Here is a 14,985-nt window from a genome sequence, read left to right on the forward strand (position 1 = left end):
TGACGTTCACGTGTGCTGTCTGCGCCATTCCCTACTTTACAATCCACACAGCCTTGATTTCCTAATGACAATTTTACTTGGAAATCAATGCAACCTTTAGGTGGAGCTGGCGTTGGAGCATTAGCAGTCGCTATCACTACATCCGGATGCTGTCAAATCCTCACAGAACATGTCCCAACATGTAAAAGTTATGTGAGAAGAGTAGAACATTAGTCATTGCATCTCCAAGTGTTAAACTCTAGCCGCGCTGCTGTGTCTGATCCACTCAGTGTCACTGAGAATGATCCACAGCAAATTAAACCTGATCTGTGGTGGTTCTCTGCAAAGTATGCAGCGCAACAAATGGACTACACTCTAATCGTAGTCCTACAAAGTGCTCGTATATGGTTAATGGGGCTGATAAACTAAATCAGAGGTAGTTTTAATGTAAGTGTCTGATCAGAGCTTAAATTAAACATGTACATGAATGTGGGGATGAGTAATCATGTAAATGAATTAGTATTTCAAACAGAAACGTTAAGTTGAGTATTCCGAGTGATGCGGAATCTCGTTCCTCATCTCGTCTCAGCGATAAAACAGACCGCAAGCAGATGGAGAAAAACGCAGAGCCTTCACGAGGCGCTTCGCAAAACAACAACAGCATTAAGCTTTGATTATTTTGTCATCAAAATGAATAACTAACAACAACGGAAAATACGACGAGACGCCAACGTGAGAAAGCAAACGAAGAATGCTAAGAGAAGAGAGATAGAGACTTCAAACATAAGGCAATTAAAGATAAAATCCTATCTACCGCAAGCAAATCCCCTCGCCCAAGTCTTTTAATCCACTTTCGAGGTCTGCGTTCCTGAAAAAAAAAAAAAAAAACATAAAACCTGTGAGTGGCGGCTTATGCAATATCCTCAAACACAGCAAGGGCATCCTGAGGGCCGGTGACATCACGAGACCTTTCGGACACGCTGAGGCTTAAAACGGAATTTGTTTGCCCACACGATTAAACCCGGGGTCTTCCTCGCTCTGAATAACAAGCGAGACGTTACAACATCGGAATGACTTTAGAGGAAAGCCGTACTTTATTCGGAAATCCCAGAGTCGGTTGTGTCATCTGCTTTCGGAGGATGTTTTAAGATGTGGCACGAGTTAAGAGGTGGACAGATGAGATCTTACGTTAAATATTCTTTTACGAAAGCCGTTAATGGACAGCGACCTCTCAGTGACCCTTAAACTCTCCAGTTATTTCCATAACCTCGTCACACTCCTTAAGGATGTCCAGAAGCGTCTGTACAGACATTTGAGCAGGATACACGTGCTCCATCACGTCCTCGTTCACCTCTCTCAGTTTTGAAAAGTTGTAAGCTGCTGATCACTTTACGAATCGCATGCTCTACTTTTATCAGAGTGTGTGTAGAACATGGTCTGCATTGAGGACTAACAGCACACAGGAGTAATTAGTATTCCTTAAATGTCCGTATGCGCAGGAGCACATCATAAATAAATATGCATTGTGATGCTGCTTTGTGATGCTGGTTTCCTCCGGGTGACTGTCTGTGAGGAGTGTGGTGTGTTCTCCCTGTGTCTGTGTGGGTTTCCTCCGGGTGACTGTCTGTGAGGAGTGTGGTGTGTTCTCCCTGTGTCTGCGTGGGTTTCCTCCGGGTGACTGTCTGTGAGGAGTGTGGTGTGTTCTCCCTGTGTCTGCGTGGGTTTCCTCCGGGTGACTGTCTGTGAGGAGTGTGGTGTGTTCTCTCTGTGTCTGCGTGGGTTTCCTCCGGGTGACTGTCTGTGAGGAGTGTGGTGTGTTCTCCCTGGGACTGTGTGGGTTTCCTCCGGGTGACTGTCTGTGAGGAGTGTGGTGTGTTCTCCCTGTGTCTGCGTGGGTTTCCTCCGGGTGACTGTCTGTGAGGAGTGTGGTGTGTTCTCCCTGTGTCACACAGGAGTAATTAGTATTCCTTAAATGTCCATATGCGCAGGAGCACATCATAAATAAATATGCATTGTGATGCTGCTCTGATCGTGTGCAGCCAGATAAACAGACCACACGGAGCATGTGAATGGTTGAACGGTTGTAGTTTTAAACCATTGAGAACAGTAAAGTGATGATGATAGAAACTGCACATTCAAAGTGAAGGACTGCGTCTGTTTCACTGCAACTTACCTGTAAATATCTGCTTTAAAAGATGCCGATCTCCATAGCAACAGTTGACTATTTACTTGAACTACAGGATGATGCCTGTAAAACTCTTTTCTGACCAATCCTGCGACTCTGATTTAAACCACAGTCATTTTCTACAAATTAAGGTCCAGGCCTGTGGTAACAATCAAGACGACTAAGAAGATCATACTTCTGAATATAGAGTGCAGGGTGAGTTCATTTTACAGCAGCGTCTGATTGCTTCTGATTGGTCTAACTCTGACGATACAGGCCAGATATTATATTACACACAAGTGCAGTTCTTGCAATTTCAAAACTGCGATTGCAATATTAATACGACCTAACATGCAACACACTATCCCTTGAAGTTACTTACGCACAAGTCCCCATCTCCATCTCTGTCTGGAGAGGCCCAGGTGCTATGTTCCGCTCCTTTACCTCTCCAAGACTCCTACAGTCTATTCAATTATGAGCAAGAGGAAAATGCGCTGATAGAACAATCTTGAAGACGCTAGCGTGAGAGGACATTAGCATACCGACTTCATTTAAATTCAAATGAACCCCTTAATCCCTCATTTGCTCCCTCTCTCCCCTTTCTTGCTCTCTCTGCAGGACCCGCCAGGCACAGAGGACTGCTGCTATGTTTAGTGAGAGTGCTGCCGCTAGCCGCCGGTGTCTTTGTTTGTGTGTGTGTGTGTGTCTGTCTCATGCTCCAAGGGGTACCCACTGCTCCACGAAGGTTGCCAGGTCTCGGGGTGATGCCCAGATATGCTCAGACAGATCTTCTTCCCCACTTCAAACCGCCCGTTGGGCTGCAGGAAAAAAGAGGGATTTCGGCACTAATTAAAAACATGGCAACCACTCACAGAGAAAGAGGAGACAACAGTAGGAGGATGATTAGGGACTGGGGAGATACAGATGGTGTAGGAATGACAGGGGGTGTGGGGAGGGGGAGGGGGGGTGACAAGGGGAGCACACACACGTTGATCTTGAAGATCAAGAGATACTGAGAAAACACAGGAGGCAGAAAGGAGCAGAACGAGCCTCTGCGACAAATTTAAAGTCTATAAAATCCAGCGGGGGAATAAAGAAACCAACAGCAACGCAGTAATGAGGCGTGTACTCTATCGGAGGTTGACTCTCATATACTCTAGTAACTCTAATTGTGTGAACGCCCCTAACCTCAGCAAACATCCCATTACTCCAGCAAACTGTACCTTCCAATAAATAAGCGTTAACAATCGTCAGGAAGTGACACTTCACTAGCGTACAACAGCCAGGTCTCCCGTTAGACAAAACCGCGTCCCGGGCGGTAAAACGAAGAGCAGCTTTAGATGTGCCGTCACGTCAGGCCTTCAGCCCGAGGCTTTGATCACAGCTTTTTTTTGTGTCTTCTTCCTCTAATTCTGTGTATTGTCCCAGGGAGGAAGAATAAAGGGAAGAGGGGGAGTGATGAGAGAGAGCTAGGAGACTTCATCTTTTCTTCTTTTATTAAGGGGCGATGAGGGGGTAGTGGTTGAACTTGCCCTTGATCTTAAGTGATTGAAAGTAATTAACTACTAGTGCAGGTAGGTTGCTAACACTATTGTGCCCCTTTATCTTTGTGGTTTATTACTATGTACATTTAGCGTTGTGGTGCCTCCTGTTGGGGCGGCACGGTGGTGCAGCAGGTAGGTGTCGCAGTCACACAGGGACCTCATTTCCCGCTCTGGGTGACTGTCTGTGAGGAGTGTGGTGTGTTCTCCCTGTGTCTGCGTGGGTTTCCTCCAGGTGACTGTCTGTGAGGAGTGTGGTGTGTTCTCCCTGTGTCTGCGTGGGTTTCCTCCGGGTGACTGTCTGTGAGGAGTGTGTTGTGTTCTCTCTGTGTCTGCGTGGGTTTCCTCTGGGTGAATGTCTGTGAGGAGTGTGGTGTGTTCTCCCTGTGTCTGCGTGGGATTCCTCCAGGTGACTGTCTGTGAGGAGAGTGGTGTGTTCTCCCTGTGTCTGTGTGGGTTTCCTCCGGGTGACTGTCTGTGAGGAGTGTGGTGTGTTCTCCCTGTGTCTGCGTGGGTTTCCTCCAGGTGACTGTCTGTGAGGAGTGTGGTGTGTTCTCCCTGTGTCTGCGTGGGTTTCCTCCGGGTGACTGTCTGTGAGGAGTGTGTTGTGTTCTCTCTGTGTCTGCGTGGGTTTCCTCTGGGTGAATGTCTGTGAGGAGTGTGGTGTGTTCTCCCTGTGTCTGCGTGGGTTTCCTCCGGGTGACTGTCTGTGAGGAGTGTGGTGTGTTCTCACTGTGTCTGCGTGGGTTTCCTCCGGATGACTGTCTGTGAGGAGTGTGGTGTGTTCTCCCTGTGTCTGCGTGGGTTTCCTCCGGGTGACTGTCTGTGAGGAGTGTGGTGTGTTCTCCCTGTGTCTGCGTGGGTTTCCTCCGGGTGACTGTCTGTGAGGAGTGTGGTGTGTTCTCCCTGTTTCTGCGTGGGTTTCCTCCGAGTGACCGTCTGTGAGGAGTGTGGTGTGTTCTCCCTGTGTCTGCGTGGGTTTCCTCCGGGTGACTGTCTGTGAGGAGTGTGGTGTGTTCTCCCTGTGTCTGCGTGGGTTTCCTCCGGGTAACTGTCTGTGAGGAGTGTGGCGTGTTCTTCCTGTGTCTGCGTGGGTTTCTTCTGGGTGAATGTCTGTGAAGAGTGTGGTGTGTCCTCCCCACATTTACTCACACATTCACTCACAAGGACACTTTTGAGTCTCCAATCCACCTACCAACGCGTGTTTTTGGACAGAGGTCTATTACTGACCTCTGGATTAGAGTAATTATCCAAATAAGATCACTATGGATACTGGAAGCCTGTGCTAGCATTTCTCCTGCGGTGTTGCTATCAGTGTGTGAAGAGTGGGAGAAGAGGGTTGCATTAACAATCAACACAATGGGCAGCACTTTGAACACATTTGATAAGTGGTCAGAAACTTGTAAATAACTCATGAAAGAATAACGTTATGTTAAAACCAAGCACACCATTGTTTTTCTTGTGAAATTCCCAATGAGTTTGATGTGTCGCATGACCCTCTTCCCACTGCAAAAACAAAAGTTGGATCCAAAATGGCCAACTTCAAAATGGCCGCCATGGTCACCACCCATCTTGAAAAAGTCCCCCCCTCCCATATACTAATGTGCCACAAACAGGAAGTTAATATCACCAGCCATTCCCATTTTATTAAGGTGTATCCATATAAATGGCCCACCCTAGATTCATTATGCGTCATGACACCAACCAGTCCTATTTGTAAATGTTTTTCCATACAAAGGGCAGCTGAAAATGTGTTATAGAAATATGATAATGTTCTCATGTCGGTCTATTGGAGCATTTATCATTTAAAGGTTTAGAAAAGAAAGCTTCCACTATTACTTTCCACTAGTGCTGTACTTGGCCACTACTAAAAAAATAATAATCCTGAATATTTCATATACAGCTTTATCCTTTTCAGGTTCGCAGTTGAGTCTGGAGCTTGGAATCACTGGGCGCAAGGCAGGAACAGACCCTAGACAGTGTGCCAGTCCACCACAAGGCATCACACACTCTGCCAGTCAATCACACACTCAACTGTGGACATTCTTGCAAAGCTAATACACCTACCAACCTGTGTTTTCAGAATGTGGGAGGAAAGCAAAACCCACGTTTACACAGTCCTCACAGACAGTGACCCAAAGCTTAAGATTGAACCCACAACTCCAGGACCCTGAAGCCATGTAGCAGTGAATTGTATTGCCATGCCCAAGTTCCAGGGACCTGGAGGTTGTGGGTTCAATTCCCGCTCCGGGTGACTGTCTGTGAGGAGTTGGTGTGTTCTCCCTGTGTCCGCGTGGGTTTCCTCCCACAGTCCAAAAACATACGTTGGTAGGTGGATTGGCGACTCAAAAGTGTCCGTAGGTGTGAGTGTGTGAGTGAATGTGTGAGTGTCTGTGTTGCCCTGTGAAGGACTGGTGTATTCCCGCCTTGTGCCCAGTGATTCCAGGTAGGCTCTGGACCCACCGCGACCCTGAACTGGATGAGGATTACAGATAATGAATGAATGAATGAATGTTACACTGTCACATCCCTAGATCATAGCTGCCAGTACATAACCTTTTTTTAAAAAAATGATTCCTTCACATTTGAGCTTGGAGATGAAGAAGCACTTGAGAGAAACAGCTTACGGTGAGAAGGATGATGCTGGGGGGCTTCATTGGGTACTCAGGAGGGAGAACGATGCGGCCGTGGTAAACCCCTCCATCGAAATCCGAGTCTGGAGGCCCTCTGACGGAGAAGTGCCACTCAAAGAGGTTATCCTTAAGGAGCACACAGACACCATCCCATCAGCACAAGGATCCGCATTAGAGTAAACAGAGGACTTTAGCGTGAAGGGCACTCTGACATTACGAGGTTTGAGGGAGCATTAATTCATCATTAAATACTTATCCAACCAAGACATTAAGGAGGAAAATAACATGTGCGTATGTGCAGAGATTAGTCTTATTTGCCGTGGCTAATTTATCAAATGCAGTGCATCTAACACTTTGAGGATATGTGCCAGAGGCAGTGGTGGTTTGACATTTGCCTGCTTCACTGATAGTGACTCTATCTAGCGATGGTAATCCACCATCATTTGTTCTGCTCTGCTCTAAAATCCCCCTCTAAGATCATCATCATCATCATCCCCTGAAACAGACATCAGAACTGCAAAAATCTGAGAAATGATTCGCACAGCACCTCGCCCCATGATTTGTAATAGTTTACCACCCTGGTATATTTATCATCACCTCTTCAGAACTGGAAACGCTCACCAATGAGGTTGGCTTTCATTCACCACGCTCTTAAGCACGGAAGGGTTACTGCTAACAAAAGCTCTGATTGGAATTTCAGAATAAAACTCACCTCGAGAGGTTGGGCGTGATAGTGCTCAGTGGGGTCTCGGAGCTCAGCTGCCTCCTTCATCAGCCTCTTCACAGCTGATGAACAGAGTGAAAAGAGAAAACAATGGTATTAGCCTCAAGCAGATTCTCGGTTGCACCAGAAGCTGACCGTTTGTTTGAGAATGTCATCCATGTTCTAATTCACAGTGGACAGAATTCATTGTTCTACGGGGTGGGCCATTTATATGGATACACCTTAATAAAATGGGAATGGTTGTTGATATTAACTTCCTGTTCGTGGCACATTAGTATATGGGAGGGGGGGAAACTTTTCAAGATGGGTGGTGACCATGGCGGCCATTTTGGATCCAACTTTTGTATTTTCAATGGGAAGAGGGTCATGTGACATATCAAACTTATTGTGAATTTCACAAGAAAAACAATGGTGTGCTTGGTTTTAACGTAACTTTATTCTTTCATGAGTTATTTACAAGTTTCTGACCACTTATAAAATGTGTTCAAAGTGCTACCCATTGTGTTGGATTGTCAATGCAACCCAATGACCCGGTTACTGCGTTCACCAACACAATTTCTATCCGGTCCTCGCGTGTTAACCTCTGTGACATGTCAAAGGCTGTAAACAAAGAGAAACTTGTGAAATTCCCAAGAAGTTTGATGTGTTACATGAGTTGGATCCAAAATGGCTGACTTCAAAATGGCCACCATGGTCACCACCCATCTTGAAATGTTTCCCCCCTCTCATATACTAATGTGCCACAAACAGGAAGTTAATATCACCAAACCATTCCCATTTTATTAAGGTGTATCCATATAAACAGCCCACCCTGTATATTATTTAAAACACAATATTCTTGTTTCTTTACATGTGGATTTGTCTTCCTGAAAAACACCATATTGTGAGTGATGACGAAAAATCATGTTTTCTCGGCTCAACCCCCGCCCGACCAATCAGATCGCTGCACTGATCAGTGAACGACTCCGGAGTCGACTCCTCAAGGTCAGATAATGGACAATACACTGTATTGTTGGAGGAATTTCAGACCAGATTTTAGGGAGAAAAAAAATTTCAAAAAATCACATTAGACATGAAATGGGATTCATCCAAACAATGTATACGTCAGTTATTCCTGGCTCTTAATGCGCACAGCTGGTGCCTGGTCTAGACTGAAGCTAGGTATGGAACGCCATGCTTAAACTAACACCTAATAAGCTTTCTCTTAAAGTTTTAAGAGTTGCTCAGAACAGAGCTCAATGATACTGAATCTGTTGATTCATATGATTCATTTAAACAAACAGTACCCAACAACTCAAGCTAAAAAAAAAAGATGATAGAAACCTCCCACACAATGCAGTCTCTGATCTCTGATGCTATTAGCACAAGACTTAGATATAAATGTATTGCCTCTTTGTATTTAACAACCAATTATCCATTGGAAAATAAGTATTTTGCTCATTAGAATCTCTAGGAAGCAAACATTAGCCTGCCACTCACACGCTAATAACTTTGCAGCTTATCCAGTGTGTTTAACACTGCCTGTTTATTACTGGTACATGACATAAATGCCTTGTTTTTTTGGAAGGGAGTGGGCATTGAAGGTTATAACTCTCTTTATTATCATAATCCTACTGACTCTGAGAGAGTGAGAGTGAATAAATAAATAGATCCCTCTCTCCTCTCAAGAGCATGACTCAGTCTAGTTTATTTTTAATAAACTCTCCGACGACTCCACGACTCAACAACTGGCCGAGGCCACCATCCGGCTGATTTCAGGTTAAATGCAAACACTGGCAACTGGTTTGTGAGTAATTTAATTTTCACCGAACAATGCCCCAGCTCCACTGTGTGTCCTCCATTGTCAGAACCTCATTTTTTAAAAATACAGGACAGTCATTTCAGTTTCAGATTTTTTTTCTCTATTTATTTTCGCAACTGCACTCAGTCGAGTGGAAACGCAGCCGTTGGTGATACTAGACTGTCGTAGCGTGACGAGAAGAACACACACATCCAGAGGCAGCTGGAGGACGAAAGCATGCACTCGCACACAGATTTCTCAGCAGTGTACCATTTGTAGCCTAATCCACCTGCAGCAGCTTGGGAAAGTACTGTGCCTGAAAGGAATGGTACATTACGCTGTGTTATGTTGCCAACCAACAAGCATCAAGTCTGCAATCGAATGTGTGAAGTGTCCCCAGAGATGGACGCTGACAGTGTCTTTTCCAGCGGTTTTCTAACTTGCGCTGGAGTTTAGTACTGTTCTAGCAAACTGCACTTATCCACTGCATGGTGCCTACTCTATTTGACTCCCTGGTTCCTGGTTCGTTTTCCACTACAACAGCTCCCTGACTGTCTGTGAGGAGTGTGGTGTGTTCTCCCTGTGTCTGCGTGGGTTTCCTCCGGGTGACTGTCTGTGAGGAGTGTGGTGTGTTCTCCCTGTGTCTGCGTGGGTTTCCTCCGGGTGACTGTCTGTGAGGAGTGTGGTGTGTTCTCCCTGTGTCTGCGTGGGTTTCCTCCGGGTGACTGTCTGTGAGGAGTGTGGTGTGTTCTCCCTGTGTCTGCGTGGGTTTCCTCCGGGTGACTGTCTGTGAGGAGTGTGGTGTGTTCTCCCTGTGTCTGTGTGGGTTTCCTCCGGGTGACTGTCTGTGAGGAGTGTGGTGTGTTCTCCCTGTGTCTGTGTGGGTTTCCTCCGGGTGACTGTCTGTGAGGAGTGTGGTGTGTTCTCCCTGTGTCTTTGTGGGTTTCCTCTGGGTGACTGTCTGTGAGGAGCGTGGTGTGTTCTCCCTGTGTCTGCGTGGGTTTCCTCCGGGTGACTGTCTGTGAGGAGTGTGGTGTGTTCTCCCTCTGTCTTTGTGGGTTTCCTCTGGGTGACTGTCTGTGAGGAGTGTGGTGTGTTCTCCCTGTGTCTTTGTGGGTTTCCTCTGGGTGACTGTCTGCGAGGAGCGTGGTGTGTTCTCCCTGTGTCTTTGTGGGTTTCCTCCGGGTGACTGTCTGTGAGGAGTGTGGTGTGTTCTCCCTCTGTCTTTGTGGGTTTCCTCTGGGTGACTGTCTGTGAGGAGTGTGGTGTGTTCTCCCTGTGTCTTTGTGGGTTTCCTCTGGGTGACTGTCTGCGAGGAGCGTGGTGTGTTCTCCCTGTGTCTTTGTGGGTTTCCTCCGGGTGACTGTCTGTGAGGAGTGTGGTGTGTTCTCCCTGTGTCTGTGTGGGTTTCCTCTGGGTGACTGTCTGTGAGGAGCGTGGTGTGTTCTCCCTGTGTCTTTGTGGGTTTCCTCCGGGTGACTGTCTGTGAGGAGTGTGGTGTGTTCTCCCTGTGTCTGCGTGGGTTTCCTCTGGGTGACTGTCTGTGAGGAGCGTGGTGTGTTCTCCCTGTGTCTTTGTGGGTTTCCTCTGGGTGACTGTCTATGAGGAGCGTGGTGTGTTCTCCCTGTGTCTTTGTGGGTTTCCTCTGGGTGACTGTCTATGAGGAGCGTGGTGTGTTCTCCCTGTGTCTTTGTGGGTTTCCTCTGGGTGACTGTCTGTGAGGAGCGTGGTGTGTTCTCCCTGTGTCTTTGTGGGTTTCCTCTGGGTGACTGTCTGTGAGGAGCGTGGTGTGTTCTCCCTGTGTCTTTGTGGGTTTCCTCTGGGTGACTGTCTGTGAGGAGCGTGGTGTGTTCTCCCTGTGTCTTTGTGGGTTTCCTCCGGGTGACTGTTTGTGAGGAGTGTGGTGTGTTCACCCTGTGTCTTTGTGGGTTTCCTCTGGGTGACTGTCTGTGAGGAGCGTGGTGTGTTCTACCTGTGTCTTTGTGGGTTTCCTCCGGGTGACTGTCTGTGAGGAGCGTGGTGTGTTCTCCCTCTGTCTTTGTGGGTTTCCTCTGGGTGACTGTCTGTGAGGAGTGTGGTGTGTTCTCCCTGTGTCTTTGTGGGTTTCCTCCGGGTGCTCCGGTTCAAAAACACACATTGGAAGGTGGATTGGCGAATCAAAAAAGTGTCCGTAGGTGTGAGTGTGTGTTGCCCTGTGAAGGACTGGCGCCCCCTCCAGGGTGTATTCCCGCCTTGCGCCCAATGATTCCAGGTAGGCTGAAATCCACCACGACCCTGAACTGGATAAGGGTTACAGATAATGAATGAATCAATGAAAGAGCAAAAAATCTGAGTAGAACCGTGTTGAGTAATTACCATGCAGTTGAAAAGCAACCAAAGACACATAACCTGTGAATATCCATTTCGAAGTTAAAAGCTTGGCAAATATAAAAAAAATAAATAACAACCAAGAGATCTTCAATGGTGCCTCCAGGAAACAAAGCAGAATACTAATGTCACCTCAACAGCATGCCAAACGTGGGTGCACCAGAATATAAATTATGAAATAGGATATTAATATGCAGCTTTGCTGTTAATCGATAAACGAATGCCACTCAAGGGCATCATGGCAAGAACATGAAAAGAAATGCCGCCTCCGTCGCTGACGGCCCTCCGCACACAGCTGTGTAAACAGGTTTTATGGAGGTCAATTTCCACCCATAGCAGTGAGAAGACAGCTGCACGTGACACGCTCATGCATGCACCCTGGAAAGCTCGCGTTTGCAGTCATATGCATGGAGTGTGTGTACTCAGGCGACGAGTTGGAGCTGGATGAGCGGACAAGAGACATGACCCCCAGTCCCACTTAATGTAAAAAATGTCCTGCAGGACCCTCCACATAACAGCTACAGCGACATAGGAGCTTCGGGAGAGATGGTGCTGACCCGTAAACATCGTTCTACACTCATTCTTCCTCTGTAAAGTGCTGACCTTTGAGTGTGACACAGCCACGGATCCAACGTGTAGTCACTGAAATGTCTTCACCTGAGGGGAGATTGGTTACAGCAAGCTACCAGCTGACAGCAGAAGAAAAAACACCACCTGGGTTTCACACCAGTGTGTAAGTGGGCCGGAATAGACCTATACACGTAGGAGTGATGTATACACGACCCAGGAGTGAGGAGCGAGTGGCAGAATCTGGGTTTTTAGCTGTTTTTGCTCTGTTCTCTTATTTTCTCAAAACTCATATCACAGTGTATTGTTTGTCTTGTTTATTTTTTAAATCCATTTAACCTCATCTTTATTTGTTTAACATCTGTACTCCACATAAGATGCAGCACAAAACCAGAATGATTCGTTTTATCCTGTTTCAGATTTACACTGTGTGTTTATTGTGTTTATTGATAGTCAGAAAACATGTTATTTCTTACTAATTGAAGGAATAAGTGCCCCCCCCAACGGTGTTGGGAAACTCTAATAGGCGTCTTGCCTGTGACGTAGACGGTGGACAACAACTCTAGAAGTTGCACTTAATTTAATGCAAAATGAGGAAAAGGTGTGTTGTTTTTGGCTGCAATCATTCAATGTACAGTGGGACATCTGTGCACAAATGGCCCAAAGATCCCAAAATATCCAGAAAATGGACTAAATTTGTCCACTTTAAACGGGCACTTTGGAAAGGACCATCCGCTCACTCCGTTATCTGTAGCTCATTTCACTGGCGCTTTTCCAACAATATGGGCATGTAAGGACACCAACGAAAGGTGTTCAAGAGCCTCTGTAACATGGAGGTAAACAGGGTAAGGACACTCACTTCGCCTGTTTTAGTTGGTGTTAGTTAACGTTAGCTTGACTCGCTAAACTCGGTGCTCAGATTATACTCGGCTACGTAGCTGCATTACGGAGGTTTATAGTGTCGGATGAATTCGAGTTCGACTTCGATCACATTTACAAGAATAACGGTACCTCTACATTTGAGTTTAGCTTATTGCTAGGCTATTGTCATGAATAATGTTGGTTATTTAGCTAGATACTGTCATAACAGTCAGTCATAACGGTGTTTTACCGCGGCGTTGTTCAGCTGTTGTCCACTAGTGACGTCACGTTGAAGAATTTCTGTAGAGAGCTCGGGTTTTTCCGTCAATTTAATAAAATTGTCAGTTTTAAAGCAAATTAAGCTGCTATTTTCATTTTAATTCATACTTATATCTGTCAGTAACTACAATAATGTCAAATATTCATGGAGGTCCATTAAGCGGTGCTTAGCCTTTAACTGACAACAAAACAGCTATATCAGCTGGACCGTATAATGGATGACACAGTTATTTGTCTGGGGTTTATGTACGTACGGTACTGTGTAAAAGTTTTAGCACCAGAGAGTATGAGATTTGAAAAGCTATTTATCGGAGCAGTAAGTGATTATTTGCTCAAAAACAAACAAACAACAAATAACACCCAACATTAGAATAAAACCTAATAACATTATTCCAGTGTGATACTCTGTGTGTGAACGTATTGTTTAACTTTCTCCAAATCTCTCCTCGTGGAGTCCGTATTATTTGAGGTTATCACCCAGTACCTAGTTTTAGCGATAAATAAATAATGATTTTAAATAATGTGTAACAAATTCATGCAAATCAAGGAGAATCTGAACAAAACATTGTTCTTCAAACTCACTCTCACCTACTACTTCATAGAAAATAAATTATCTTACAGTTCGTATTTGTGTCATATTATTATTGTGTTGTTTTTACTGTGATTATATATAACTTCATACAAGCGCCACACTCACTGAGAATATAAATAAAAGCTTAAATATATATACAGCAAACCCTCACTACTTTGCAGCTCATCTTTCGCGGATTCGCTACTTTGCGTTTTTTTTTCATTAATGTACTGTAACGTATTTATTAGACTAGGAGCCTAAACATATCATTTTCTTACGGTGTGTAAGTTAAAAGTATTTTTTTATTATTATTTCCATGTATTAGACTGGGCCTGTAGGTGACACAATATATCAAGTGTTTCTTACGTACAGTACATGTATTATTCACGTCCACATCCGAGTAAAATTTACTGACGCTAAATCACAGCTTAGGAATTAATCTATTAAAGAAACTAGTAGGATATCACATGTAGTTCCAGCTGAAAAACATTGTAGAACGACTGTTTAATGCGAAGGGTGGGTTGTTAACAGTAACAGGGAGGGTTTTAAAAGTCCAAACACTCGTTAAATACATAAACAAATATCTTTCCTCTACTTCACGGAAACTGTACGATTATAACTGACGGATTGATGTCTAAATTTTGAGTTTAAAGGTATGATTTAACAAAAGAAACGAAGAATTTAAAGAACCCGATGTGTATAAATGTTAACCCCAAGGGTTCAGATCCCCTTTCAGGCGGGAACCTACTTTCCTAGACTTTTACGTCTACGTGCACCTTTATCTGTATCTGTCAGTCACTTAAAAGCTATTTAAGAGACACAAAAGCGGTCCTGCTCCACAGTGTATCCACAAATAACGAATGTCTTTCCAGGCGATAACCCATCAGGAGTCATACGTGCCTTAAATCCTTTGGTTTTTTGGCTTTTCATTAAACATAAAACAAGAAAAAGCAATTAAATGAAGATAATTAGCAGCAGATACCAGAGTGTTTGAGTATGAAGATCTTCTAACAGCTGCGGAAACATCAAGCTGTTATTTATTTGTAAATAAATGTAGGTGTATTTAGATTAGTGTTATCAGTGCTGAGAAGTCTCAGCACGTGGAGTCGAATCCCCTTCTATTTAAAAGGAGAAAAGCCCCAGTGTTTACTAGTCCCCGAGTGGCTAATCCAAAATGATATTAAAATTCCACGCATGTGTGTACGCTATTGAGTTAGCCAGGTCTGAAGTAACCACTTTACATGCGCTGAAATTACAGCAGATAATGAAACAGACAGCAAGCAAACTTTGCCTATTCATGAAAGCCACTCAAGCCAAAGTCAATTCCCTCCCGGCTCCTCTTTACGAACCCGCAGTTAACAAAACGGCAGATATTACACATGGAATCCATTACAGGGCTCATCCTTCCTCCGCCTCCCCCACCCCCAACACCCTCTCACCTCTCTCTCCCTCTCTCCTCCCGTCTCAGCGCACGAGGAGCTGAGAAAGTGCCGTGTCCAAATCACCCTGTTGCTTTAAT

The 14,985-nt window shown here is 45.2% G+C and overlaps 1 protein-coding gene across 1 annotated transcript in view; it reads right to left on the reverse strand.

The window, feature by feature from the left end:
* Positions 1–14,985, reverse strand: part of ube2j1 (ubiquitin-conjugating enzyme E2, J1) — a 51,757-nt gene that overhangs the window by 19,616 nt on the left and 17,156 nt on the right. The window contains exons 2-4 of the mRNA XM_066677991.1: positions 7,030–7,103; positions 6,312–6,443; positions 2,877–2,961 (exon numbers count right to left, since the gene is read on the reverse strand). Of these exons, the coding sequence (XP_066534088.1) occupies positions 2,877–2,961; positions 6,312–6,443; positions 7,030–7,103 (291 nt within the window). The remainder of the gene's footprint in view (positions 1–2,876; positions 2,962–6,311; positions 6,444–7,029; positions 7,104–14,985) is intronic.

This window comes from Hoplias malabaricus, chromosome 7 (genome assembly GCF_029633855.1).
Source record: "Hoplias malabaricus isolate fHopMal1 chromosome 7, fHopMal1.hap1, whole genome shotgun sequence".
NCBI lineage: Eukaryota > Metazoa > Chordata > Actinopteri > Characiformes > Erythrinidae > Hoplias > Hoplias malabaricus.